The sequence below is a fragment of the Dromaius novaehollandiae genome, chromosome 1, assembly GCF_036370855.1.
Source record: "Dromaius novaehollandiae isolate bDroNov1 chromosome 1, bDroNov1.hap1, whole genome shotgun sequence".
Lineage (NCBI taxonomy): Eukaryota > Metazoa > Chordata > Aves > Casuariiformes > Dromaiidae > Dromaius > Dromaius novaehollandiae.
This window is the reverse complement of record NC_088098.1, coordinates 131904893-131932646: the sequence shown is the minus strand read 5'-3', so window position 1 is coordinate 131932646 and position 27754 is coordinate 131904893. Positions and strand designations below refer to the sequence as shown.

Here is a 27754-nt window from a genome sequence, read left to right as displayed (position 1 = left end):
AACTGTTATGCTTCCACTTCCGGTCTCAGTATCATGATTAAAATTTGCACAGCTTAGAGTACACGTTTACCATACGCTACACTGAAATAAAGTACTTCACAAGCATTACTTGAGTTATTTTGTAAGCCTGTGTGTTAAGATGAGAAAGACTAGTCCATAAAATTAAAGCTGAGTCAAAGCCGAACCCAAAGGCTCATTCCCAACATAAACACTATCTGTATGCTGTTCATGGCAAGCCAGATAAGTAACACTTGCATCATTCGATAAGTGCAACAGCCAATTTCCCACCAGCTTAATTAACTGGTAAGAATAGTACACAAAGTAGTGTCCTCAAGCCTTGACCCCACAACTGCATAGCAACCCCAACTGACTTGCATGTACCTACTCCTCTCCATGAAGTTACGCAGGTATGTAACTTTTCTGACGCCTCAAACACTTAAGCTGATCTTTCATGGGTCAACAGCGATTTATTTTTCTAAAAAATAAAAAGCAAACAAACAAGGAAGCACCGAACAAATTTCTGATGAACTTTTAGGACGAACATCAGCAAGCAAGGCTAGCCTGGACTTTGCTTTCGACAACACGTCCCCTCGAAGCGCCGCAGGGCCCGCGAAGGCCGCTTCCCCCCTCCTCGTCCCTCACGTCCGCGCCCCCGGCCGCAGGGCGCCATGGCCGCCGCTTACATAAGGACCGCGGCCCTCGGGGAAGCGCCGCGCGTCACGTGTGCCGCAGCCGCCTCCCGCACCCCAAACCGAGACTCCGGCTTCGCCCGCTGCTGCTTTACTACTAATAATAATTACAATTTTCAACCGCGGCCCGTGTCGGGCCCGGGGTGACCCAAGGCCGCACCTCCCCCCCCCCCCAACACACGCCCGGGGCCGCGCCAACGCTTAACCTCCGCATCGCCCACACCCGCCCCAGACATACACGCAGAAATAAAAGTGAAAAATAAACGCAAAGGGGCAGCGCGGACCCGCCGGGCGGCCCCCGCCACCCCTCCCGCCGCCGGGCCCGGGCCGCGGCGCAGGCCGCGCCGCGGGATGGCGGGCGCAGGGCGTGAGAGGCCTGCCCGGGCGGCGGTAGCACGAAGGGGGCGGGCGGAGGGGGACCCCCGGGGCCGCCGCTGCGTTTCGGGGGCGCCCGCCGAGCCCCCAGCGGCGCTTGGCGGCGGAAGCGGCGGCAGGAGGAGCCGCAAGGACCCAAGCGCCGCCGCCGCGCCTCCCCCCCCGCCGCCCCTACCCGCGCCGCCGCGGCTGGCCCGGCAGCCGCCCCCGGCCCTGCGGCGGCCCCAGCCGCGGCGGGCGGTTGGCCCGAGGCGGCGGACGGCGGCGGCGGCGCGCTCCCTTCCGCATTTTCCTGGGTCTCTCTCGGGCAGTGACGTGACGTGCTGACGGCGGGCCCGGCCCGGGGAGCTTGGCCGCTTCCACTCAGCTCCGAGCTCGGCCCCTCCCTCCCCTCCCGCCCGCCCGCCCCGCCGCAGCCGCCGCCGCCGCCGCCGCGCTCGGCCCAGTCGCGCAGAGAGAGGCCGCGCCGCGCCGAGCGCCGCCACCCGCCACCCGCACGGTAAGCAGCCCGGGGCCCGGCCCCGCCGCCCGGCGCGGCCCGGGCCTTCCCCTGCCCGCACCAGGCCGCGGCGCAGGCCGCGAGGAGGCCGCAGCTAGGCCGCGCCAGGGCTCTGGTGAGAGAGTGGGCCGCAGGGCCGGGGCCGGCGTGCTGCGCGCCCCCAGCGCGGCCCTGGGCACCGGGGGCGGCGGAGGGGGGGGAGCGGAAGCGCGGCGGGGGGGTTGCGGGCCCGGGGAGAGGCGGGCGAGGTCGGTGCCAGGCCCCGGGCCCGGCCGAGGGGGGTTCGGAGAGAGTCTGGAGGAGGAGACAAAATGGCGGCGCGCGGGGGGGGGGAGGCGGAGGGCGCCGGGCGCCATCTTGAATTAATCGCTCGGCGTAGGCAGTGCCGCGGCGCAGGCCGGGCCGGGCCGGAGGGGGGAGCCCCTGGTCCCGCTCGTCGCAGCGCAGGGCCGCGGGCTCCGGAGAGGGAGAGCCCGTAGCCTCCCCACCCCCCTCCACCGCCTCTCCCTCCTCCCCTGCGCGGCGCCTGCCAGCCAGCGAGTCGCAGGGGATCTCGGCGCTTTCCGGCCCGCGGCGGCTTCCTGTGCTGCAGCGCCAGGGCTGCCAGCGGTGCCCCCTCCTCCTGCGGCCCCGGCCCCGCCGCACGGCCGCTCGCCTCTGCCGCCGGGCCGCGCTGTTTCTCGGCGGTACCTGACCCGCTCCGCCGCCCGCTGCCCTGTGGGAGGCGCGGTGCCCTGCTGGGGGCAGCCCGTGGGGCCGGGCTCCCCTCCGAACCGAGCCTCGCCTCTCCTGCAGAGACCCCCAGCAGCGGAGCTGGTAGCTTTCAAAGGGGCACTTGGGGCCTGGTTCTTTCCCCAGTTCAGGTGCTGTTAAAAATGAGCTTAGGTGTCCCCTGATGCACAACATTTCTCTGAAATCTTGTGGAAACCACTTTTTTTTTTTTTAACCTGTATCTGCAAATGCCTACACCACTGACCTACCACAAAAGAGGGAAAAAAAAAGACTAGATTTTTACTAAATCACAGCAAAAACAGCAGTACTGATTCTTCTGCCAAAACAGAGGGAGATGCATAATGAAATAAACAGCTAAATGATTACACTGTCATATTTGTAACATTGTTTTTATTCTTCCATTTATTCATCTGATAATCTTGGGGGCTATTTCCAAGATAAGCGTTAAATGTTACAGGAGTGTAATTTTTAACCTTTCATGTGTGTGTGACTGAGAGTGTGTGTGTACCTCACATTCTGCCTAAGTGGGTCATGTAGGGAGAGTTACTACACTGCAGCAATAGTATACACTGAACCCATGGTTGTCTCATAACCACAATGAAGCTTTGGGTAGCTTGGGGCTTTAACCCAATTGGGACATACAAGGCGTGCTGCAGTTTTTAATTTGATGCAGCAAGGCATGATGGGAACTTGGTTGCAGTTGTGCATTAGGTCTTCTCAGTGTAGGTAGGGGCTGGGGCTTGGACATGGGGAATCTCGCTATTTATGCCTTGCTTTTTCTGGGGTTGGGCAGAGTTTTGCTGTGCAGTTACTTGCTTTATGCCTCTGTCCGCAAATGAACAGATGTACTGTTCTTTCCTTAGCAGTAGACAAAGGAATTTCCTATGGATTTCTTTTTCATTAGGATGGCTTTTCTGAGGTTTCTCCTTTTATCTTTTCCTATATTCCCTTTTTTTTTTTGAGAGGGAGCAGAGAAACTGACCATTTCTGTGGCATAGTAAAGCTTTTTCTTTTAAGTAACTCCATTTTTAAAGTTGCCCCCTCTTTAAAACATGACAGCTCATCCATTTCTTCTTATTTCACCTTGATTACCATGGTAGGCCTGTTAAGTCAAGTACTTGTAATGTGATAAGGTATTGAAATGTCTGCACTGCTTTTTTTGACTGACTGACAAGATGAGATTTATGGAAAATCCACCATTTTATTTTATAAAGTTACTTTACTGTATTACTAATAGCTTAATACCATTTTTTAATACCGCTTAATACCATGTCTGCGCACATATATTTTTCTATGTGCCCTACCACTTGAAAACGTTGCCTTGACTTTAACAAAAGCAAAACCAACCAGAAACTCTCAAGGCATGTACCTTGAATAAGCAGTTAAAATAGTTAATTTGTAAGAACTACTTTTACAGACTGAATTAGATATATTTCAGGCTCATATTAATTCTAAATCTGTGTGAAGCTGACATAGGCCCAGAGCCAAGTAAAAGATGTAGGTGCTTAATCATCCTTTAGGAGATAGAAAACCTGGCATTAAGGACCTGGGCTTTTTCTGTTGTACCCAGTGGCAGTTAGGAGAGCAGCTCCCAAAGTACCTAGATTTGAACCATTTGGCTGTTGAGAAGGACTAAGTGTAGGGACATGGCTGGGCACCTGCTTTTCTTCAAGAGTTTAGGTTCTCAAACAAGAACTGAAAATTGCATCTGTCTGCTTTGGTGCCAGCACCTTCTCCTGAGGTAAGTGTCTATCAGAATTACTTAGAGGAGTTCCTGCCCTTCTTGAAACCTTGCCAGAAAATGAACTGCTGAAGTTGCCTCTTTGCATTATAATAACACAGAGTTTAAGATATTTCCCAAAGAATTTGAAGACCTGGGCTTGGTGTGGTGCTCACAGTGAGAATCTTTGATATTTCTCACATCAGAGAACAGCGTCTTCATCACAGAGCTGCAGGTTGATATGGAACTGTTGGGAATGCTGTCCTTTGCATTGCTGAACCTGGACCACTGCGCTGATTTGCTGATCAGAACAAGCAGGAAGAAACATGATATTTTCTCATCTACTGGTTAGAATGTTCAAATCCTGAAATACTTTCAGGAAATTTTTAGGGATTTTTTTTTCCATCTGTGGACAAATGCCCTGATGCCTTTTCGGATTGCAGATTTGGATTTGGGCACCTTTATCATTTGAGACAGTTTAGCTAAATCCTAATTTAAATGCCTACTTCCTCTTTCGGCGCTCTTTCTGTAGCAAATTTCTCTGTGGGGGGGTTTCTGTGCCTAAGAGGAGGACTATTACAGTCTTTATTGTCCTGCACAGCTATAGGGATTTGTATACATGAATCTGTTGGCAGGATCAGGGCACAAAAGTGCATTACGGGAAATCTTACTGAAGAAGATACTCGTTCAGTGATGAGGTTGGGATTTTTTTTCTTCTGAATGAGTACCAAAGCATAAGTCTGTGGAGTTTTTAAGACTAGGTCTTGAAAACCTACTTGCCTGAGAAACTTCCTCAGTCAGTTTGTGCATGACATGAGGCTTCATTTTGCAAAATATTTTGTCTCTATAGTTGAAAAGAGCACGCTAATACAGAGGAGGCAATGCTGATGTGCTGCATGTGTGGTTGAAGGTCTGTGTTGTCACTCTTGGTGCTGGAGTGTTAATGAAGTTGGACTGTCATGAATGCTACAGAGAGCTGTCGATTTTAGCAACTGTTGCTTGCATTCTGGGCAGCAGTGAAAGCAGCAGCAATGGGATGGGATCAGCAGGCTTGCTCTGGAAGCCGAGAAGTAATGGAGGTGGTTTCTGAGCCTCACAGGTGAAGAGGATGCAGAAATGGAGGATGAAGGAGAGCCTCCATAGTAGAGAGAGCAAGGAGTCTGAGGAAAGGACAGGATAGTAAAAATATATGCATGAATCATAAGAGGTAGGACTTTGTGGTGGCAGGTGGGTGATGAAAGCAGGAAATAGAGAAAACGAGTGCCGCTTCCTCCAGGAGCTCGTGGTGAACTGATACTTCAAGCTGGTTGGGTTCCAGCTCATCTGAGGCTAATATGTATGACTATAACCCTCACAAGCACAGTCAGAAGCAGCATCTTGACTTTCTCCAGAAACCTGGAGAGTGAGTGCTAGCTTCTTATGTGGGTGTTGCCTGAGGAGAGAGATTTTATTTCCACCAATTTTTAATCTCCTCTGCCCCCTCCAAGAAAAAAATCTGGATTGTTGGTACAATCTTTGCTACAAAGTGACTTCTCAATTTATGAGCAGCATAGTTTTGTGTGAATTATGGGAGTGCACTGTAGTTGTAAGATGGGGGAAAGAGTAAATGAGTGGGTATTGAACATAATGCAGATAAAGATATAAGAGGTTGGAGAAAAGCAACAGGAAAGAAGAAACTAAACACTGAAAGCAACACAGAACAGATGACACTTTGAACAGGAAAGAAATTCGTAGTTGACTAGATGTGTACTTAAGAGGTGAAAATGAACAAATTTGGGCCTGATCAATTTTTACTTAAATAGCTGCGTAAAATCTTGTTCTTGCTTGTCTGGCATGGCGGAAGTTGATGTGCCATCAGTGAGGCTATAATCTCGTATCTGAGACTAGGGAACACTTTTCTTCTGCTCTTGATCTTGAGAAAACATCTGCATCAATGGATGTTCATGTTAATAGTGGATGGTAACATGGATTAACAGTGGATTTTGACAGAAAAGCTTGGCATTCAGAATAACTATGAAACAATCTGTGTCCAGTTGGACGCCACAATGATTTATTAGCACAGCTGTCTTTAAAATCTAGAGTCTTCCCAACCAAACATCACACAAGCAGTAGGGAATCCCTTGGGAAAATACTACACAGCAGCTGTTTTTCCTTTAGTTTAATTTCTGGTTATATTTTATCCTCAACTTTTAAAAATACATTTTTCTGATTTATAAATTAAGTGGTTAGCTGTGAAGAGCTGAGAAATTTGAGCTAGAAAGAAGGTCTAGAAAATACTTGCTACAGATTATGGTTATAGCTTTGTGTTTTGGAGTAGTTGATAATTTTTTCTTCTTCATGGAAATTATCCCTCTAAAGACTTAATGTAAATGTTAGTTGACATAATTTTTAAAAAGGTATGATTTATGGAAACATTGAACAGAATCTTAATGCTTCCTCTGGCCCTGTTGTGGTAGTATCACGGAAGTGGGGAGGTTTCTGCTGTGAAAAATGTTTGGAGGAAGGAGAATCGCTGAAGTCCATACCTTCCACTTGTACAATTCTTCCTATGAGCAGAAGCACTTGGCAATATTCTGTTGCCTCTTGCTGGTTCAGCACTTGGGAAACCAGTTGGACTAATTTCAAGGGACTAGTACTAGTTTATGTTAGATCACATTTCAGCCAAATAACCTGATGCTTATTATAATGCATATATGTAAGCAGCAAAACTTAGATGGGAGTGTAGCTTTTAGCAAGTATTTCAACTTTTTGGTTTTGTTTTGTTCTTTTATTAAGAAGAGTAAAAGTCTTTAGTTGCTGTTACGCATTGAAGAAGCATTGACATTCTGTTAAATAATAGAAATCTGTTAGAATTTGGCATTTGGTACTTTCTGAGAATCGGTGATGTTTTTACTATAAAAGCAAATTGATGGTTTGTCTTGGGGCAGGCGGCTTTTAAATATTCATACATCTGAGATTGGAAAATCCATGCTACAATGTTCTGGACCTGGCTAACATTGATTATTTCAATCTCTGAAGTGATATAAGAGAAATAGTAATTTCCTCCTAACTGTTCGAGTTTATGAATGTAGGGGACATCAAGAGTGATAAGCATGACTGTCTGTTAGTCATCTACCTTTAGCTTAAACTTCTTTTTGATTTGAGAATGCTGTATCCCCACCAACCAAAAAGACTTTGGTGTGAACATACCCAGGCATTTTCTTAAAAACATTTTTCTTCATAAGAATATAAGGAAATCACGTTTCCTTATTTTTTGTATCCCTTTCTTCATCTCGCACTCCTGTTGTTCACGCCCTGGATGTCTGGTGCTACAGGGTAGTATTTCTGGAATGCCAGGCAGAATTACTCTGAAATCTGGGCCATCTTACAGCCAAGAGGTGTTTTTTGTTGACTACCATATGCCCAGAATTTCATTTTTTCATATGACAGCTATTGTACAGGCAGAGATAATCTTCTTAGTATGATAGTTACTAGTTAAATAACCTTTCTTCTTTACCTTCTACAGACATTGTGACTGATGAGAGTTAAAGGCCATGGATGAAGATGGGCTTGAATTGCAGCCACATGAGCCAAATGCGTTTTTCGATCCAACAGGTCTGTCAGGAGATAACACATAGATAAGAGTGTTCATATTAAATATTGTTGACTGCTTGTAGTTTACTTAAAGTCTTTACTTAAAGGTGTCAGTGATTTTGTATAGAGTGGTCACTTTCAATTTTTTGTTGTTTTTGTTACTCAGAGCAATATGAATGAGCTGATTCTGTGAAGTCTTAGTTGTTTGGATATTGGAGAAACTGCAGAATCACTTGTATTCTAGTGCTTTATCAGCTACCCTGTATGTTTGCCTATCTTAATTACTTATATGCTATTATGGTGGTTTTGCTAAATGGCTACATAGCGTAAAAGTTGGAGTCAAATAGAAGCAATTTCAGTATTAAACACTTGAGTTAGTTTTATAATTTAAATGCTATTTTAATTATATTTTTCAGGAGCTGATGCAGCCCATATGGATGGAGATCAGATTGTTGTGGAAGTACAGGAAACAGTATTTGTTTCAGATGTAGTGGACTCAGATATAACTGTGCATAATTTTGTTCCTGATGATCCAGATTCTGTAGTAATCCAGGATGTCATCGAGGATGTTGTTATCGAGGATGTTCAGTGCCCAGATATCATGGAGGAGCCAGATGTATCTGAAACTGTCATTATTCCTGAACAAGTGCTGGACACAGATGTAGCTGAAGAGGTTTCTTTGGCTCATTGCACTGTTCCAGATGATGTTTTAGCTTCTGACCTAACAGCAGAAGCAATGTCAATACCAGAACATGTACTGACAAGTGAGTCAATGCATGTACCTGAAGTTGGACATGTAGAACATGTAGTTCATGACAGTGTTGAAGAAGCAGATATTGTCACCGACACTCTGGGAACGGATGTTGTTTCAGAAGAAGTCTTGGTGGCAGACTGTGCATCAGAAGCAGTGATTGATGCCAACGGAATCCCTGTGGAACATCAAGATGATAAGGGCAACTGTGAAGATTACCTTATGATTTCCTGTAAGTGTCTGGGCAAAGCCATAAAAATTCTCAGGATGTCGGTCTGGGTGGTGGTTGAAATATTTGAGGGAGGACTTATAACATTGCCAAAAATAGATGTTCTGTATTATTTAAGGAAACAAAAGTCTCACAAATGTGTTCACAATTTTTTTTTTTAGGAATGTGTAACAGCTAAAAGTTCTTGTGACACTAATGGAGAGGAATACTAACAAATGCATGTCTGATTATAAATTATTTCTGTGGCATTTTATAGAATATGAACAAAAGAGTAAGAATTCCAGTAAGCTAAAAGCTATATACTTAGAAGGAACTGAAAGAAAATAAATATGGCATTGTTCGAACATACATATATGTGCAGATTAGTAAGATTACTGCCAAGCTATTAACAAAGCAGCAAAATTCTTTCATGGAAAAGGGAGTCAAAAGACTTTTTTGGAAGTCCGAATGATATTTTGTTATCCTTGTCTTGTTTTTTCTATACTTCCCCCACCCTCCCTTCCCGTTTATAGTTAGATACCAGCAGTAATGTTTTTCTTTGCTATTAGGATGTGTTGTCTTCTTCTTGATTAAGCAAAGGATATGAAGGTATGTTGCTAACAAGAAGAATAGGTATTGCTGCTCATAGCTGAGAAGCAACTTGAAATATCCTAATCTACCTTCTCTTAGAAACAGTGGCACAATCCATCTGAATCATGGTATTTTCAGAGACTTCAGGTGGGGAGTGGGGAAAGAACATAGCAAATCATCAGGCCTTTTTCTGTTAGAGATATCCATTTGTGCAAACTAGAACTTACTCTTAGCATATTGTTTGTTATAATGCTTACTCGATGCAGCACCTAGGAACATCAGAGTGTCGCTACTGGATGTTTGTTTGTCATAGAAATAGAAAAACTTTTTTAGGCTGGTTAGCTTGTTTAATTGCCATTTCAGATTACTTCGAGGTTGTCCAGCATTAAATGATGCCACTGATATGGCATACTTGATGCTCTCCATCATTTAATTCCACTGTTACTTTTTTTTTCTTTTTGTTTTGGATGCTTCTTTTTAAATGTATTATAACTTGTTTTAATTTTATATTCTGTGCTTATGGATTTTAATGTTGCTTCTCCTTACCTAGGATCACTGCATTTCTTAATTTATCATCTCTTGAGTTCCTTGGGTAACCTTGTGCAGCCATGTTTTGAGTTTATATGAGGTACAGTTAATTCTCTATTATCTGGGAAAACAATGAATGGGATAATGCAAAATACAAATAACACAAAATATTGTAAAATTAAGCTGCAAGAACATGCAGAGGTGAAATGGAGAGATCAGGGATGCTGCTGAGTGTGGAGCACAAACATGCCTGAAATAATAGTTATCCAAACCAGTACCTGCACTCCGTGCAGTACAATACAGTGAAAATGTAATTTTCTAATTCGGGACCCTAAGTAGTTCATATGAAAGCAGCTCAAATGCTACTGCACTTGCAGCATAGTTAAGCAACAAAGTGGATAATCCACCCGTGGATAATTGAGACCTGACTGCGTAGGGGATCTGCCAATGATCCTTCACTGATCCTTATCCTTGACAGTAGCACTTTAAGATGCTGTTGCTCCTGCCCGTCTGCTCACTCTTCCCCTGCAGGTTATCATCCTAAAGTGTGGACAACAGAGGGAGGCTTCTGGGGTTGCTGGTGTGCAAACATTTAACAAACTGGTGTCTGCATAAATTCAAGTAACAGGCAGCATAGATGTGTTAGATGTCCCATTCAGCCATTGCCAGTGTAGCCTCTGATAGTGGGACAGACGTGGATGAGGACAGAGTGTGTTGGCAGATGCCAAGTTGCATGATCATGAAAATACACGACAGTGAGGAAGACTTTGATGTATCTGTTGTCAGTAGGTGGTAACTGACAGAGAACATAGGAATTTAATGGTTCAGTTGTATTAGGATATTCTGCATTTTCAGTCCCATATTTCTGCAGACATGTGAATTCCATACTTTATTTAATATTAAATGCCTCTTGATAGTCTTGCAAAGTACTTTCTTTAGCTTCAGAACCTTCAATAAGTCAGCACTTAAAACAATCATTTTGTTACAGAAAATGTCGTCTTTATTTCTGTTTAGAATGTTAAGTATGTGCTACAGTTCATTTTAAAGGGAAGTTCCCTATTACCACCTACTGTGTTTAAAGCCTGCCTAACAAGTTCTTCTGGTTTTGAAGTCAGAGGCTAGTACTTTCCCCGTCAAGTAAAGACTGTCTTTCCAAATAGTCTCTCCATTGTAAGGAAAACATTATTCAAATTCATTTCCATTTCTTTGCCTTGGCAGTGTGTGTGTTTCTTGATCTTCTCTGTTGACTCTGCCTGTTCTTTAGTTCTGCTTAGTAGTAGGTGGTTTTTAAAGGATAGTAACATCAGCTCAATTTTTGATTTTTCTTCTTAACTTGTAAGTTCATGCTTGATTCTGGCAGACCTCCTTGAATTGCTAGGGCAAATGTTGGAATAGAATTTTGTCTGCTGTTATAGTAGCCAAATGTTGCTGCCTCCCAGATCTGGGAATTTGACTGCTTTTGCCCATCTTCTTTTATCTTGTCACTTGAAAAGCAGGGATTGACACCATTTTCCTTTTGTGGTGTTAGGTTTCTCAGCCTATATTTTGCAGCGAAGGTCATAGGCAAAATCCTTTGCTATCTTCTTCCTATCTTTTGGCTCTCTTTAAGTGTTTGTGTTTTCATTCCTAATGAATTGTGTCTACTTAGCTTTTTTAAAAGAAGATCATTGTCCTATTTTATCCTGTAAATACCTTTTTGAAATTATTAAAAATATGTATATGTACTCCTGTTACGTTATATTTCTGCTTTCTTTCACAGTTTCAGACTTTCGTCTCTTCAAAGAGTACAATCCCCATGTGTTTCATTTCGTGACTTTCCTTCAAGAAACTCACTATTTTAATACTTCTTTTCCCATTTACATTTAATTTAGCCTCCATACTGCTATGTCTTTGTGTTTTCATTTACAGGATAATGCTTCTTGACACAACTTATGTCATCACTTATCTTTTGAAGTGCTCACTTACCTCTTTTCTGGATACTTTGCCTTTGCCCTCCAGCTGGCTTTTTGGTCTGTGGTATATTTGGGACACTTATGCCAGAACTGAGTCAGGTATTTGTTCAGTCAACAGAGGACACAAACTGCTACTAATCAGTTGCTTGAAAGGATTCCAGGAGGTTTGATAAATCAGGTTTTCTTTTTCATAAGCCATAACAAATCAGTTCATGAGAATTCTCCATGAAGTTTGGTCAGAAAAGAATGAATTTTGTTCTGGCACACACCAGTCCAAATTAGTTGGTAGTAAATCTTAAGGCTTGAAAAATCATTTCCCCCTAAGTGAAACATCAATGGCAAGATTAGTTAATTTTTAGGGGAAAAAAACCCCAAAATGTCATGGACTAATCAAGCAGAATAGTACCTTATAGCTAGTCATATGGTGGAAACTAAGATTTTTGCTTGTCTGATTTTATTTAGCTTGGCAAAGTAAGACATGTCCTTTCTCATGAAGTAAGACAAAATTCACCAGGTTGCACTCTGGTGTACACATATTTAATTGCAGTAAAACTGGTAAGGCATGAAGGAGATTTGATAAGGGGAGTCTGGAGACATGGAGGTGTAGCCTCACAAAGTTTACGTTTCCTTTCTAACTTGCAGATTTAGGAAGTTATGTGATGTTTACAAATATAGGGGCTGTGTTATGTCCGTATCTTTGCTTTGAGTTAGAAATGTCTTTGTTGTATCTGAATTAACGCTTTTCATTGCAGGAGTCAGAACCTGGCATACTCAAAGAGATAAAATAATGATTACATCATTTCTTAGGTGTAGATGAAACGTACCTTTCTTCATCCTTGGATAATAAGTTCAAGTTGAAAGCAATGGAGCTAATCAACAAAACCATAATGCTCATGCCTTCATTACTGCTGTGCAGTAGACTTTTATGCAAGAAAACAAAAATGGTTTTATTTGCTTTTTTTAAGCTTAAACTTAAGTATGCATCTCTCTTCCGTGGAAATTCCTAAAGATGCAGCAAATCACATTTTTCCTTCTGTGAGGTAGAACTTGCTGTCATGCTTTCTTTCTGACTGTTAGAGAAATCCTGAGTAAGAGTGGTTGCCACTACGGAAGCTCAGAGGTCACTATGTCAGGTGAAGGGGGCCAAGAGTTCCCTTGGTCTGAATAATGCCTCAGAGCTTTGTCTGTTTTGCTTGCTGGGGAAGGCAGAACAACACAGCTGAGTGTTAGATACCAGCTCAGAGCTAAGGAAATTCTGCCCTGTGGGGAGCTTCAGAGGCATGGTGGTATACAGTTGCTCATGTGTGATGGCAGTGGTATTAAAATTGAAATAGAACAAATTTCTTTTCTCCCACAGGTTGGGAAACTTGCTTTGCCATTAACAAAATAAAGGGGCAGTAAAACTAGCTTTTTCAGTGGACTAGGAGTTCTCTGCTATCAGGTGAACTACAAGTAAAATGTATATATCACAGATATCTGAACGAAGTCTGCTTGGGGGAATGCAGCATGCTTTTAATCTATTTTAGAGAAAATGTGATAATAAGTAGTGGTATTTTTCATTAAGGATTGTTAAACAGGGCTGTTTCTTTTGTGAGCAAACAGGTATGTCATGATACGTGTTTTGTTAGTGATGGAGAGAATCATTTGGGAACGTAAAGGATGAAAAAATAGATGTTTTTTGTCTACTTGTTCCATATATAGATTTTGAGGTGTTAAACCGGTGTCAAAACAGAATTTTTCTTAAATATCTCTAGAAGAATTGTCTTAGTGTGATATTTACTAATGAGCTGAGGTGCCTTAGTGCTAAAGTAAATTTTATCTTTTTTGTTCCTTTAATTTTCCTTGCTCAATCCCATATAAAGGAGAAACTGTAGGGGAAAAAAAGCTTATGAAAATCAATAAAGATAAAGACAATTACAGATCTTTGCAGTTTTCTAGTTAGGGGTAAGAGGCTGCAAGGCTACAAGATCTATATATGCTGATCCATTAAATATTGGATATAAAAAGCTAAAGCCTGCTCTTGAGGAAAACTTCTGTGTCCTGGTTGAACAAATGACATACCATTTAAGCAGATGCACTATGCAGGATCTTGGAGTACTGTTTATTCTCTGGTACAGGGAAACTGGCCTGAGCTGGATTTTAAATGTTGCTTTTATTATTATCAATGCATGGGGGCTTGTTTCTGTCCCAAGAATGCAGTTGGATGTATTTTCATAGGAGGGGAAAGATGCAGGAGATAGTTATATTGCTTGGACATTAAAGATTATGTAAGTTGATTACTTTAGGTATAACATTTTCTGGAAAACAAATGCCATTGTAATAGAATAAATATTAAACAAATGATCAGTTGTTAATAGCTTGTTTTTCTTTGCTTGACCCTTTATTCCTTCTTTTCTTATCTCTTGGTCTGTTTTTGTTGTTTTCTCCGTATTGTAAATGATGGCTAGATAGGCTTTAAATAGGGATTGTGCCACGTCTTTCACATTGTGGGAACCATTCTCATCTGTTTGTGCTTTTAATAAAAAAATCAAGCATTACCTTTATATGGAAGTCATTATTATAATATTGGAAATACATACTTTTTTTTTAGTTGTTTCTTACAGCTTGCAATATATAAAGAGCAGACTCATCAATCAGTGAAATCTATGAAGAGTATTAGCAAACTAGCTGTAGACTGCATTCTTGGAATTTATTTTACACAAAATGATGTAATTTCTAATCATTTTTTCTCTTTTTTTTTTTTAGAGAGAATTAGTCTGAAGCTACCTTTCTACTCAAGTAAAGCCACCAGCTAGTACAGAAAACATAATAATGTCATACATTTAGTTTCAGTTAATATCTAATTTATATACCTGCACAATGTACGACAGCATTGGAAAAATGCCATTCTGAATTTTTTTTCTCATATGTGGCTTGTGATTAGTTTAACAACTGCCCAGTATCTATACTAGAAAGGAAGTGGTCTCTTATAAACTTAACTAATACTTAAAGTAACTTTTTTTCCCTAATTTCAAAGAGGAAGAATGTTTAAAAAAAAAAAAAAAGCAGCCATCCATGGATGAGATAGGTATGCGCAGGATCCCTTGATGGGCTATGAATTTGAATGAAAAATTCAAACGCCATCAGAGTTTCAATTTCAACATTGATCAGTCATGTATTTGAGTATCATTCTCTCTGATTATGAGACTGTGATACGTGGAAAATGCAGAAACATAAGGGAAGTGTTAAACAGAAATCACATTTCATAAATGCTACCAGAGCATCAATGAATCTGATGGATAAATGCTTTTTTAGTCATAAGACAAAATATCATGGAAATGGGGCTTTGCTTGAGAGACATTCTCTTTTGCCTTGTTAGTCTCTCCTTTTGATTTTTGTCTTCTTGTATTCCTTTTTCTTTCCACCCTACTTTTCTCCCTGCTGTTACCTATTTGCTACTGTACTGCTGATCGTCCTACTTTGTCAAGCCCTTCAAGGACTTCAGTGTTTCGAGCATTACCATCTGTCAGCAAATTTTTTTTCTTTCATCTGGGGAAAGTTGGACTATTCCTGCATATCTATTTCACTACGCTTCAGTAGAACTGTTAAAAAATATTTAAACTAAATAGCTGTTGCATTTTTAAAATATTGTTGAATGGAGAGGGAAGCTAGGGATAAACAAACAATAAATTGTATAATAAAATTTTAAAGTCATGTTGTTTAAAAGATGACTTTGAACCTTGGAGAACTTCTCTCTGTTGGTTTTAAACAATGAATGGAGCATATTTTTAAAATCTCTCCTGTTTTACAAATATGATCAAGAGATACTTCCATAGCTAGATAATTTATCTGTTTTTGTTAGAAGAAACAAGCCTGTCTCATATGGTGCACGTAGGTTTGGGGGGGGGGGTTAATTACTTCAGCTGTAATTTTTCTTCCTTGAGTCTGTTCCAGCAGCAGTTGAACTTGGTGGCAGAGTTTCCCTTTGGCTTCAGTGGTATAAAATCAGTCTACGCTGATTTGAAAGCCTTCCAAGTATACATGTGTGACACTGGAAACAGCCAAGTTAAAGGAGAACCACTGCATAAGTCTAATGTAGGGACCAAAGCGAGTTTCATTTTTTATCAGAGTTCTAGTGACATTTGGCGTTTCATGCATATGCCTAGAAATTTATAAAAGTCAGTTCAATAACTGAATAGGCATACTGTGAAGCTCCATTGTTAACATGATCCAAATAACATCTTAAGATCTTTACTGTTGAAATCCTCTGGGGTTCAGAAACAGCATGTTTTGTTGTGCCTTGACACAAAATCTTTTTTTTAAACCCCATACTACTTGAAACTTGAAGCATTCTGTACGGTGGCCATTGATCATGAACTTGGAAAAATAGCATTTAATGCTTTTCTGCTGCTATTTTTGTGCTGAGAGTGATAGATTAAATTATTTCAGTGCTTCATAATTTAATATGCTACTCCATATTTCTTTTTGACTAATGATATGTGATTGAGAAATTGTACTTGCTTACAATTCTTTGTGTTGATACATGAAACAGAAGATGTGGAAGTTTGTCTGATATAAATGCTTTATCTAGTCACGATGGCAAGAAAATAATAGTAATACTTAAAGCTTTTTTAATTTGTTTTTCAGTAGATCCTAAAGTAAAGAGTAGGTTTGCACAGTTATTAAGTAGCAGAACTGTGATTAGTTATGGGGGTAGTTTCATGAGTGCCAGTAAAGTGAGCATACTACATTAAGTATTTTGTATATGGTAGGCATGGTAGTTTAAAAAAAATCTACAATATTTATTGTACAGTTCTTACACTTCTTTTAGTAGAAATTTTATGTCTGGTTATCACGAATGAAAGTTATTTGTGGCTCTGAGGGAGACATATCAGCCTCCAAAAGTAACTTAATGAACCAGAAAGTCAAAAATTTCAAGTATGTCATCACATTAAGAGTTCTTAAGTTAAATAAATTCAAGGCTATGAGAAACTCCTGGGCTGTTGAAATTGGGAGATTCGCTGAAGGTCTTGAGATACTGGATTTGATTTTGCCAATACATATTTAATAATTTGTCTTGAAAGCCTATGTTTGGTAAAGTAAGTGATTGTGTGTGTGCATGCGTGCATAGTGTACTTCTTAAAAATCAGAAACGTGATGTTCCTTTTAAAGTTGTCATTAGCCATGTTTCTGTGGGAGGCCAAGGCAAGTTGCAGCAATTCAAATTGAAGTTTGGTGTCAATGTACTTCTGAAAGGAAGAGAACAAAATTTCAGCTGATAGTGAGGAGAGTATGTAGGGCCATAGTATAAAATCCAGTGTAAGTCTCTTTCTGTAAGGGCACTATGAAAAACGAGTTGAATAGGTTCACCGGTGTGGTAGTGTCAGGGCAGGGCTTTGGATCTATGTTCCTTCCATCCCTTGGCTGTTGGGTGGATGAGAAAAGGCAGATGTTTCTCTTCCTGTAGTTTGCATTTCTAGTCAGCTGAAAAAGCAGTTATAACACCGCTTGGCAAGGAACCAAGTCTTACTCTGTTTGGTGGAAATAGTACCTCTCGCATTAGAGACAGGGTTGAACAACAGGTAATGCTTCTGGAAAAATCAGTTAATAGATTGTTAGATGGGGAGGAGAAAGCAGTTAAAATTGAGAATAGGTGAATTATACCGTAGAGTAAGTACTAACATGCTATTTTCTTTCCACCATCTTGCTGCAGATCACTGTTTCCCCACTAGCTTTGTGTGGTGTGGTGCTCATGCTTCTAGTTGTATGACTGCAGCGCTCTTGCTGCAATCCCTCTGAACTATGGCTTGAATTTATTTCTGTGTTTATTGTTGTTGTTTTCAAGGATATGAAAAAATATTTCTGGGTAGCTTCTTTATCACAATGTAATTTCAAACTGCTTTCAAATTTGAGTAATAAAGTAAATTGTCTTTCCTGTCTGTTTGTTTATATATGATTGGATAATTATAAGGACTTGTTTTTGTAGTGGATGATGCTGGTAAGATAGAACATGAAGGTTCTGCTGAAATTACCATGGAAGCAGAGTCAGAAAGTGGCTCTTGTAAAGTGGATGGCATTTGTCCAGAAGTCATCAAGGTCTATATATTCAAAGCAGATCCTGGAGAAGATGATTTAGGTAAAGTATGCTCATTTTAGAATACTCCAACCTGACTTTTGAAATTTTGCATAATTAGAGACTGTGTATTCTCTCAAAAGTCAGTTGTAAAGAACTATGGGTCTAAATGTTAAAAAATTATAAACTTTTGGTTTTCTGCAGGTTAGAATAGAATTTAGTCAAAGTACCTTAAAAATATTTTGTAATTCTTCCTAATTAGGAGGCACAGTAGACATTGTGGAGAGTGAGCCAGAGAATGATCACGCAGTCGGATTACTTGATCAAAATAGCAGTATTCGTATTCCAAGGGAGAAAATGGTTTACATGACTGTAAATGATTCTCAGCATGAAGATGAAGATTTAAGTAAGTAGGTGGCTTTCATTTGGGGACAGGGATCTTCACTTTTGACAGTGCAGTGTTCTTACTAATTTTTTCTTGATTTCTTTTTCTCTTAGATGTTGCAGAAATAGCTGATGAGGTTTATATGGAAGTGATTGTAGGAGAGGAGGATGCAGCAGTGGCCCATGAACAGCAAATTGATGACACTGAAATTAAAAGTTTTATGCCCATAGCTTGGGCGGCAGCTTATGGTAGGTAATATTCAGACAGGTGACACTGGCTATAGCAAAATGTCTGGCATTGCTTTTTTTTGGAGGATAGTGAAGTATTTGCACTTTGTGTGTGTGTGTGTGGTTTGTTTTTTTAAGTTTTACAGTAAGAATGGTTTCTTGGCATAATGAACCTTAAAATCCAAAAGGGAAAAAGAGATAAGCTGTAAAGCATTCTTCTTTTTGTTTCTGTTTTAACAGGTTATTTCCTTCATATTTTCATGATGTTAGAAGGGGAAATACACAGGCTTTCAGCTGAAAAATTGTATCTCAAGTACATCTGTCCTTCACAATTTTAGGACACAATAAGAGCTGGCTTGGGAATAAAACTGAATATTTATATTTTTGAAAATGGCAAATGGGAATGTTTAAGATTCAGCTAAACAGTGAAACAGTGAAAGACTGACCCCTGCTTCATTTAAATGTGTTCTAGAAGGAATATATAAATGTGTGTTTTCACATATGGAAATAATTAACAAAAATAAACTGAATGGAGATGTCCTAAAATTATAGCAGGACCTTTCAGAATATTTCCCGCATTCAGAACTGTTTCCCTGAATATTAGTACCTGGGTGCCAACTGGTGCACAGACTGATTTCCATGACTTATGTGAGCTGATAGAGCAAAATCTAGTTCTTAGAAATGTTTCTGTATTGTCCCTTCCTTCTAAACCTACTTTGGCTGAATGAAGCAGCAGAAATATTTGAGTAAAGGACAATACTTAGATATGTGTATGCATGACATGGATTGTGTCAAATGTCAGGGATGTGCTGAGAATGCAACAGGGGGCTGGAATCATGGAAGTAAGTCAAGGGAGAACAAGATTTCAGGAAGCAGAATGTGTTAAAAGTTGCTTAGGAGAAAAGTGAGAATGCACCTACAGCGTTATCTTTGGCCAAATGCTGGTGAGCACAGTCTTAGTTGAGAGGAGCAGGCAGAAGGCAGGTTGAGTGGGAATTCAAAATGAAATTAAGTGAACTCAAGACAACAGTTGTAGACAGCACACTGAGTGACTTCGAAGAAGAATGAGAAAATTGAGCACATAGTATTAAAAAAAGAGAGATGGAATTTAAAGTGGAATTTAAGAATACGGGAAACAGTAGAGTGATCGTATTGTCAGCAGTAAAGCAGCTAACGTGTGAGGTGAGAGATTAGGAAGGAAGAGAAGAAATAATGAAGCATGAAGGCATGAAATGACTGAGGTTTGTCATCTGCACTTCTCAGAATTCTCCTCCACTTAAAGAGGGTCTAAGAGCTGATACCAGTGGGATCTTAAAACATTAAACTTGTGTGGCTGCTGTATTGTAGCAAAGCCCAGTTCCGCTGTGCTTTACATTGCAGCAAGTTTATTCTCAGGTTAGAAAATGTTTTAGTGCTGTTTTGTGTTACATTCCAGAAGGACTCTTCACACACCTGTTGCAAATTATGCTTTCTGCGTGTGAGATGTGAAAGGGGTTTTGGACATTTATGTCACTTGGCATATTTGCTGTTCAGCACTTTTGCTAGCATATGGATAGGACCTTCAGGCTCTGCATGTGGCTGTTCATGGCTATGATTCTTGTCACATTCAGTCATGAATATTTATTCTCTGCACTCTACAAAGGGAGCAGCTACTGGGCATCTTGCATTTTTTTCCACTTTTGTCTTCATGTTTTATTTGCGTGCTCATCTTTCACTAGGAGCTGTTGCCTTCTCCTGATTCAAGTAAATACTTCTCCACAAAATTTGTTCTTAAAATTTACTTACGTGCTCAGATCACCAAAAGTTAAACAAATAGCCAGTAAATATGTATACAGTTATTTACTTTTATATATTTACTTTTAATTCTTGTGTTTGTTTTACATTGCATGATACCATTTGTGTGTGAGGCAAAGATGGTATAATACAATACTGTACATGCTCATTGTTTCCAATAGAAATAACTTGTAAATGCTAAAATACCAGTGCACAAACAATATGTTGTGTGCATCATATGCAAATTTGTGGCTGTTCAGAATGACTCTTTGATCACAGTTTCAGTTCTGAAACTCAGTGTGTGAGGAACTTCAGGTGAATTCAGATGTCCGGAAGTGAATGGGAGCTCACACATTAATGTATGTGTCAGGACTGAGTAGAAAATCAGGCACGATGAGTACTGTGACATGCTTGTGTTTACTGACATGAAACGTTTTGGGCATAGTTAGTAGCCAAAGAAATAGGAAAAAAATCCTGCATTCAAAGGAGAACTTTTTGGGAAATGGAATTCTATGTACCCCTGTAAATTGTGTAGGGCATTAATTTAACAAAGCCAACACTTCCAGGTTCGTAATGCCAGCAATTCATAAATTACATACAGAGCAGTTTTGCAGCTCATCCTATATGTTATTACGGTTTGATTAAATGTCAAGCTCATACTTTATCTTGCCATTTTTTTAATTACTGTTGTAGAGTTGAGGTTCAAATAATACGTAGAGTAATGACAGTAGGTAACTTTTTAACTTATCTTGTTAGGTAATAATAATGATGGGATTGAAAGTCGGAATGGCACTGCAAGTGCTCTTTTGCACATAGATGAGTCAGCTGGACTTGGGAGACTGGCTAAGCAAAAACCAAAGAAAAAAAGGAGACCTGAGTCTAGACAGTATCAAACAGGTGAGTATTTAGTAGCTGTCTACTCTGGTTCATGTAGGTACTTATCCATAAGCAATCGTACTTTGACGATAGGGTGTGCAATGTCTTATAAAAAAACAATCATTATTTTGTTTGATTATTAATTTATTCCTCACACACAAGAGGAATTATTTTGTTGGCAATGCTTTTACCTCATAGACAAGTGCATATTTTATTTTAAATCTTTTAAAGACATAGTTGGTTTGGATTTTGGTGTTTTTTTTTTTTAAGGGAAATTTGGCCTCAGAGCTTCCAGTAGAGGGGAAGCTCTCTCTGCCATAGAAAGAACAGTATCACAGCAAAAGGTTAAAAGCCTATAAACTTAATTTCCTACACTAATTTTAATATAACTTTTTAAAAGATGATGTTAGACAACTAAACAGTGTTGAATAATAGTACTTTTAAAAAACCTTTTTGTCTTTATTGAGAATATAGAAAACAAACTTAATATATTGCATTATATCAACTCAATAAGTAATGGAAAATCTGAACTTTGTATGTTATGTTAGGTAGTGTAAATCCTATGCCCTTTCTTGCTTTACTTGTGAAATAAATTATCTTCAGGTTCATTCCAACGTTCTTACTTGACTCTGTAAGAAGAGATAGGCTATTCTGGAATTATTTGATTTCTACTGCTACTGCATTATTGTCTGAATGATTTATTTGGTCTGATTAAGTTGAAAAAGCACATCACTGTTTGTTTTAGTAGCCTTGACTTAAGTTATACTAAAAGTTCCTTTCCCAAATTGTGACTTGACTGTAAGAATTCTGTTTTCTCTAACTCTCAATTAGTAAACCAGGCAAAGTTTGCTTTGAAGTTTGCTTTTTGTATTTCCAGCTACCTACTAAGTTCTCTTTCTAAAACATTTTTGGAAAAGAGTGTGTTTGAGCATGCCTAGACAAATTCAGGATAAACAAATTCAGGCTGATAGATCAATGCAAAAGAACAACTTCCAAAGCTTTTTGAGGTGTCCTCATGTGAAACTCATTCTCATTGACTCCTTGAATCTCTCTTCTGATTGTAATGGTGACAGATGGCACAAGAAGGAGGTGTTAGTTTGGGGGCATGTGAATTGTAGTGAGTGGTAGGTGATTAAACTGCCAGATTAAACTTCGTCTACAAATTCACAGAAAGTAGGTGAAGATTATGGGATATGCTTACTATATTATACTCAGTTTAACAAGTTGGGTGCTATTCTTTGCACCAGCATCAGTTTCTGCATGTATTTAATGTGTGAACTCAGTCAGAATGCATTAAAATAGAAATATTGGAGGGGAAGAACATCTGCATGATACTTTGGTTTTCTGCATCTAAAACAGATAGTTTCTTTTTCTCTCTTTATAATAATAATTAATGAAAATAGTAATTCTGTCCATTTCTTACACCTAACCCCGTAATGAGCTTGATTATTCCATAGTAAAGTATGTGTCTGTGCCTTTATATGATGAGTAGAACCAATTCATTTTCTTAATGTTGAATTAAAATTCTGTTATGGTAGCTTGCTGTTTCAGGTTGTTACATTCACAGATTGTGTCATATCATTTCCTTCTCTGATTAAAATGACAGTTTCTAATTAAAAGACAATATTTAAAGACTCTTAGAAGTTTAATAACAGTTAAGCAGAATTTTTACTAATTCCTTTAATATAATTCATGAGACATTAATTTTTTTATTTGGAGAGGCACACATCCTGCTGAATGTTTCTCGCTTCACAGTACTGCCAAATGCAGAAGTTCTGAAACTGCAGCTGTTAACACTGGAAAACTGGCTAGTGATTCTGTTTAATACATACAGGAAAGCTGCATTTAATAATACATACAAACTTGATCTTATTTAGCAGTTCAGCTTATTGTTAAGGTTAAAATATGAAGTATTGAAGTGTAATATTGATCAAGTTTTGTTACTTTTCAGCAATAATTATTGGTCCCGATGGTCATCCATTGACGGTCTACCCCTGCATGATTTGTGGAAAGAAATTTAAATCTAGAGGTTTCTTGAAAAGGCATATGAAAAACCACCCAGAGCACCTTCTTACTAAGAAGAAATACAGATGCACAGACTGTGATTACACTACGAATAAAAAAATAAGTTTACATAACCACTTGGAGAGTCATAAGCTGACCAACAAAACAGAAAAGCTTATTGAGTGTGATGAGTTTGGGAAAAGCTTCTCTCATGCAGGAGCTTTATTTACTCACAAGATGGTGCACAGGGACAAAGGAGTTAATAAAATGCACAAGTGCAAGTTCTGCGATTATGAGACAGCAGAACAAGGATTACTGAGTCGTCACCTTTTTGCTGTCCACAGCAAGAACTTTCCTCATATTTGTGTAGAGTGTGGCAAGGGATTTCGTCATCCGTCAGAGCTCAAGAAGCACATGCGAATCCACACTGGTGAAAAACCATACCAGTGCCAATATTGTGAATACCGATCTGCCGACTCTTCTAACTTGAAAACTCACGTAAAGACTAAACATAGTAAGGAAATGCCATTCAAGTGTGATATTTGTTTCCAGACTTTTTCAGATACCAAAGAGCTACAGCAGCATACGCTTATGCATCAAGAAAGTAAAACGCATCAGTGTTTGCATTGTGACCATAAGAGCTCAAACTCAAGCGATCTGAAACGACACATAATTTCAGTCCATACAAAAGACTATCCTCATAAGTGCGATATGTGTGATAAAGGCTTTCATAGGCCTTCGGAACTGAAAAAACATGTGGCGGCTCACAAGGGTAAAAAATTGCACCAATGCAGACATTGTGACTTTAAGATTGCAGATCCGTTTATTCTGAGTCGCCACATACTCTCAGTTCACACAAAGGATCTTCCATTCAGGTGCAAGAGATGTAGAAAGGGCTTTAGGCAACAAAATGAGCTGAAAAAACACATGAAAACACACAGCGGCAGAAAAGTTTATCAATGTGAGTACTGTGAGTATAGCACTACAGATGCCTCAGGCTTCAAACGGCATGTTATTTCCATTCATACGAAAGACTATCCTCACCGTTGTGAGTATTGCAAGAAAGGTTTCCGAAGGCCTTCAGAGAAGAATCAGCACATAATGCGGCATCATAAAGATGTTGGGCTGCCTTAAAGTCTCTTTCACAGACTTACGGCTGGAGTTATAAAGGAATTTTGCCTTTCAGGCAGTTAGCTTATTTTAAAGCCAATCACCTGCGATCACACACACAAAAACAACAAAAAAACATACTGTGCATTTGATTTGTTGCTGTATAAAAATAGGATTATTGCTTCTAGTTGACTTTTATACCTTTTGTTCAATAGCGTGTTCGGAATTCTATTCAGTTTGTTTAATAAATGAAGAAAAGATGGCAACAATAAAGTTGCATTTAATAAAGTAAACCCTGTCTCATACTGAATTTTTCAACCGTAATAGTTTATTTAAGTATATTTATCTTACTGGCCTCATTGATACTCGCAGTGTCCATGTTAATGCAGTTTTGTCATGAATTAAAAAATACGAAATTTCTCTTGATAAAATTGTCAGAGGTGTGTATAAAATGGGGAATTGTGATGTTGAAGATAAAGTCACTAGGGCCCACCTAATTGTCTTGTTTGACTATACAGACTTTGTGGCAAGTTAACTATTTTACATTTGAGGAGTTACACATCTAACATTGAGAAAAGCTATTCTGCATTTTAATTCAGATTTCAAAGGTAAAAATTAAAAAGAAATGGTTTGGGGCATTTGTTATCTTTCTTTTGGAGAATTTAAAAATATGCTCAGATACTATGTTTATTATTCTGTGCTTCTTTGTCTTTGAAAGGTTGTGTGTTACAAATTAGTTGCTTTTTTTCAATTTACTGCTGATTTAATGTTGGAAACATAAAATATTGTTCCATTTGCAGAGTTGGTAGATTACAACTGTTAGTACATGCAGGTAAATGTACTTCAAATTTAGTGGTTTTATGTATATTAATATTTCTTTGAAAGAGCAGTAGGTGGGTCAAGTCACATTTTTATTGTGAATTGATATAAAATAAAATTTAAGACCAAGAGGTGCCTCGATTTTGGAAATCAGATATTTACAGTGAGAGCTTCAGGTGGGAATGGAATGGAGCAGATATGTTCATAAGGAATAGAGATGTTTTTATGTAGATATCCTTAATAAGAAAAATAACTTGTAATAGTAACAGAACTGTTTCTAAATTGAATGTTTTTCCTGAGGCATTAGCAGCTGTGTTAAGCTGCTGTTTATTAATTAGTACAGTATCCAGAATTAACCCAGTTCTTTTCATCTGCTTATAAACAGCTGTGAGAACATTACAATTATTATGTGCAATTTTGCCACCTGAAGATTATTATAAAAGTGTATTATGTCATTTGCTAATTGCCCTATAAACGCACGAAGCATGAAGTCATGCATCTTGACAACAAATGTCGAACAAAAAGCCCTCATGAGTTAGTGACCTGGTGGCGTTCAGGGCCCAGTCCTGCTGCCCTTCCTCAAATCCCCCTGATGCTGCTGGCTGCCTTGGGTTTGCAGCATTTGGACCCGACTGTAACTACCAGATTTGGACAGAGTGAACCGATAATGCCATCAGCCAGGGGGAGATGCCTTACGTGTGGTGGTATGGTTCACTGATGGGACAGATGCAGAGCCTGACCCAGTGTTCGCTCTAGTTTCTAGGCAGGTAAACTTCCTGCTGAAATGCAACAGGAGTTTAAGCAATGATTTCAGGTTTGGGGTCATAAAGGGAGAAAGGTTTCCTTCCAGCTGTTCATGTTCTAAACATTTTGTATTTTGTTATTATTGAGACCTATTGCTCCGTCCTTACTTGTGTTTAATTTGAATTCTTCAATTCAGGCGAGTCTAATGCCATGTCATTATCTCTCCGTTGTGTAATGTTTTTCTCCTCTCGATGCCTGTTTGACAATGCTGCCAGACTTGTCTATGTGTGCTCTCGTGTAACAGTAGTGGTACTGGGCCATAAGCCTTGACTGCATAGCGTCTATGCCTTCCTTGAAAGCCCCAGCCAAGTCAGTGGATTTTCTGCATGGCCATAGCTGTCTGCCCATTGCCTACTGATTGCCAAATTAGACGCATTAAAAACACAGGAGATATTTTCCATTCAAATCTTGCAAAATATATCTTTATGTCCCTCTTACCTTCAAGCTTTTTGTAACTGGAAACCTAAAAATATACAAAATTTGCATAGATTCCCATAACATTGCTGAGGATGTTAGCCATTCTGAACTTTATTTTTTTAAATAAGCTGAAAGACAAAGAACACAGTTTTACACATTTTCTTCCTCTTGCGTAGCCTGGAATCATATACAACGTCTTTTTTTTTTTTTTTTTAAGCACAATGTTGAAACTTTTTTTAATGATTAAGGGTTTGGTCAAGTGGATTTTGTAAAATGTATTTGTCTGTATAAAGAGAAAATGAAATTATAGATATTGTTAATGTACTGACATTAGTTACAGTTAGTTTTAATTCTTAAATAATTTGATTAGCACATGTTATAAAATGGATGTTTCAGTTTAATGTTTTAAAAAAGGTACAGATTTTTACAAGGACATAATATAAATTATTGTTCTGTAGAAAATACCCTATGAAATATTGTATACGTCCTGCCCTCTGTACACTTTGTAAAAAAGACAAAAGAAAAAACAAAATACATAGAATCATATAGGGATGTGTGACATTATTGTAATTGTGTACTTGATAATAACGTGAAAAAATAAAAATCAAAATATTTTCCTGTTAATGAACGTTCAGTCTGTTTGATGCCAGTATTGAGATTAAGTGTTGTTCTTAGGGGTACATTCATCTTTAATGCACTTTAGCTCATTTTTCTACTTGTCCTTTTTCAGCTCATTTTGTACAGTACTAGGATACAAGTGATTAAATCCTTTGTTTGGTGAAACATACATTTACTGATAAGTCAGCAAAAGTGAAAGATGGGATTTACTTCGGCATAGATGACAGCTCTTCGAAATCCAGTTAAATGTCTGCTTTTATATTAAAGGATGAACGTCTGTTAAACTTCTTATAATGCCTTAATCTTTTCCAGCAAGATGATTACCTACTAAGTGCTACTACATTGTATAAAAAACCCAACAACAACAACAAAAAATCCTGAGTCAAATAAGGTGTCATTGAAATGAATCAAATAAAGCGCGCGCGTCTCACAGCCCACTTGGTGGGAGCCCTGGGGCCAGCCACTCGCAGATGCTCGCCCCAGTTGGGACGTGGGGCGCCTTGCGTGGGGACCACGCAGGTCCCTTGTGGCACTCTGGAGAGGGTTATGGACAGTGAACCGGCTTCTCCTGCTGCTCTAGTAAGGCTGAAGCTACTACTTGTAACTAGGTAGTTACACAGCGCCGGTGGGAACTTGGCTGGCAGTGGTGCATCCAGTGCAAGTCACCCCGCTTTAGCAGTACCGAACGTCAACCCGTTCCCCCATTAACCCTGTTGCAGAGCTGCTGTTGAGTGTCGCTGCCCCGCTGACGTCTGAGAAACGAGGAGGTGAGATGTGGAGGTGCTGTGTCTGCTGTCCCAGATATCTTCAGGATCCTTAGGCCACATGGTTTGTGCCAGTGTGACACCTTTAGGTAATGCTCACTCATTCACCCCAATCTCGGTTTACAATGCAGTGAGACGTGCGCTGGGCAGCTATTCATAGCAAGAAGCTGTCGCTGCAAGCTGCCAGGGAGCTGCTTTTCCGCGTTTTGTTTTCTTGTTTTCTCCATCTACCTGGTGGTCCTCAGCCGGTTGTCTCAAAATTGCATGTTGATTTGGAGTTACTCTGG

The 27754-nt window shown here is 39.8% G+C and overlaps 1 protein-coding gene across 1 annotated transcript; it reads left to right on the top strand.

The window, feature by feature from the left end:
- The first annotated feature begins 1264 nt into the window (after nt 1-1264).
- Nucleotides 1265-26709, top strand: ZFX (zinc finger protein X-linked). Its single transcript, XM_064498206.1, has 8 exons — nt 1265-1563; nt 7521-7609; nt 8005-8571; nt 17584-17733; nt 17933-18076; nt 18169-18303; nt 20812-20952; nt 22883-26709. The coding sequence occupies exons 2-8, from the start codon at nt 7549-7551 to the stop codon at nt 24067-24069; spliced, it is 2385 nt and encodes a 794-aa protein (XP_064354276.1). The 5' UTR covers nt 1265-1563; nt 7521-7548; the 3' UTR covers nt 24070-26709.
- Nucleotides 26710-27754: the final 1045 nt, after the last annotated feature.

Coding starts and splice junctions, on each gene's coding strand:
- ZFX (XM_064498206.1), top strand. CDS start 7,549: ATGGATGAAGATGGGCTTGAATTGCAGCCACATGAGCCAAATGCGTTT. Junction 8,572..17,583: donor AGATTACCTTATGATTTCCT/GTAAGTGTCTGG, acceptor TTGTTTTTGTAG/TGGATGATGCTGGTAAGATA. Junction 20,953..22,882: donor GTCTAGACAGTATCAAACAG/GTGAGTATTTAG, acceptor GTTACTTTTCAG/CAATAATTATTGGTCCCGAT.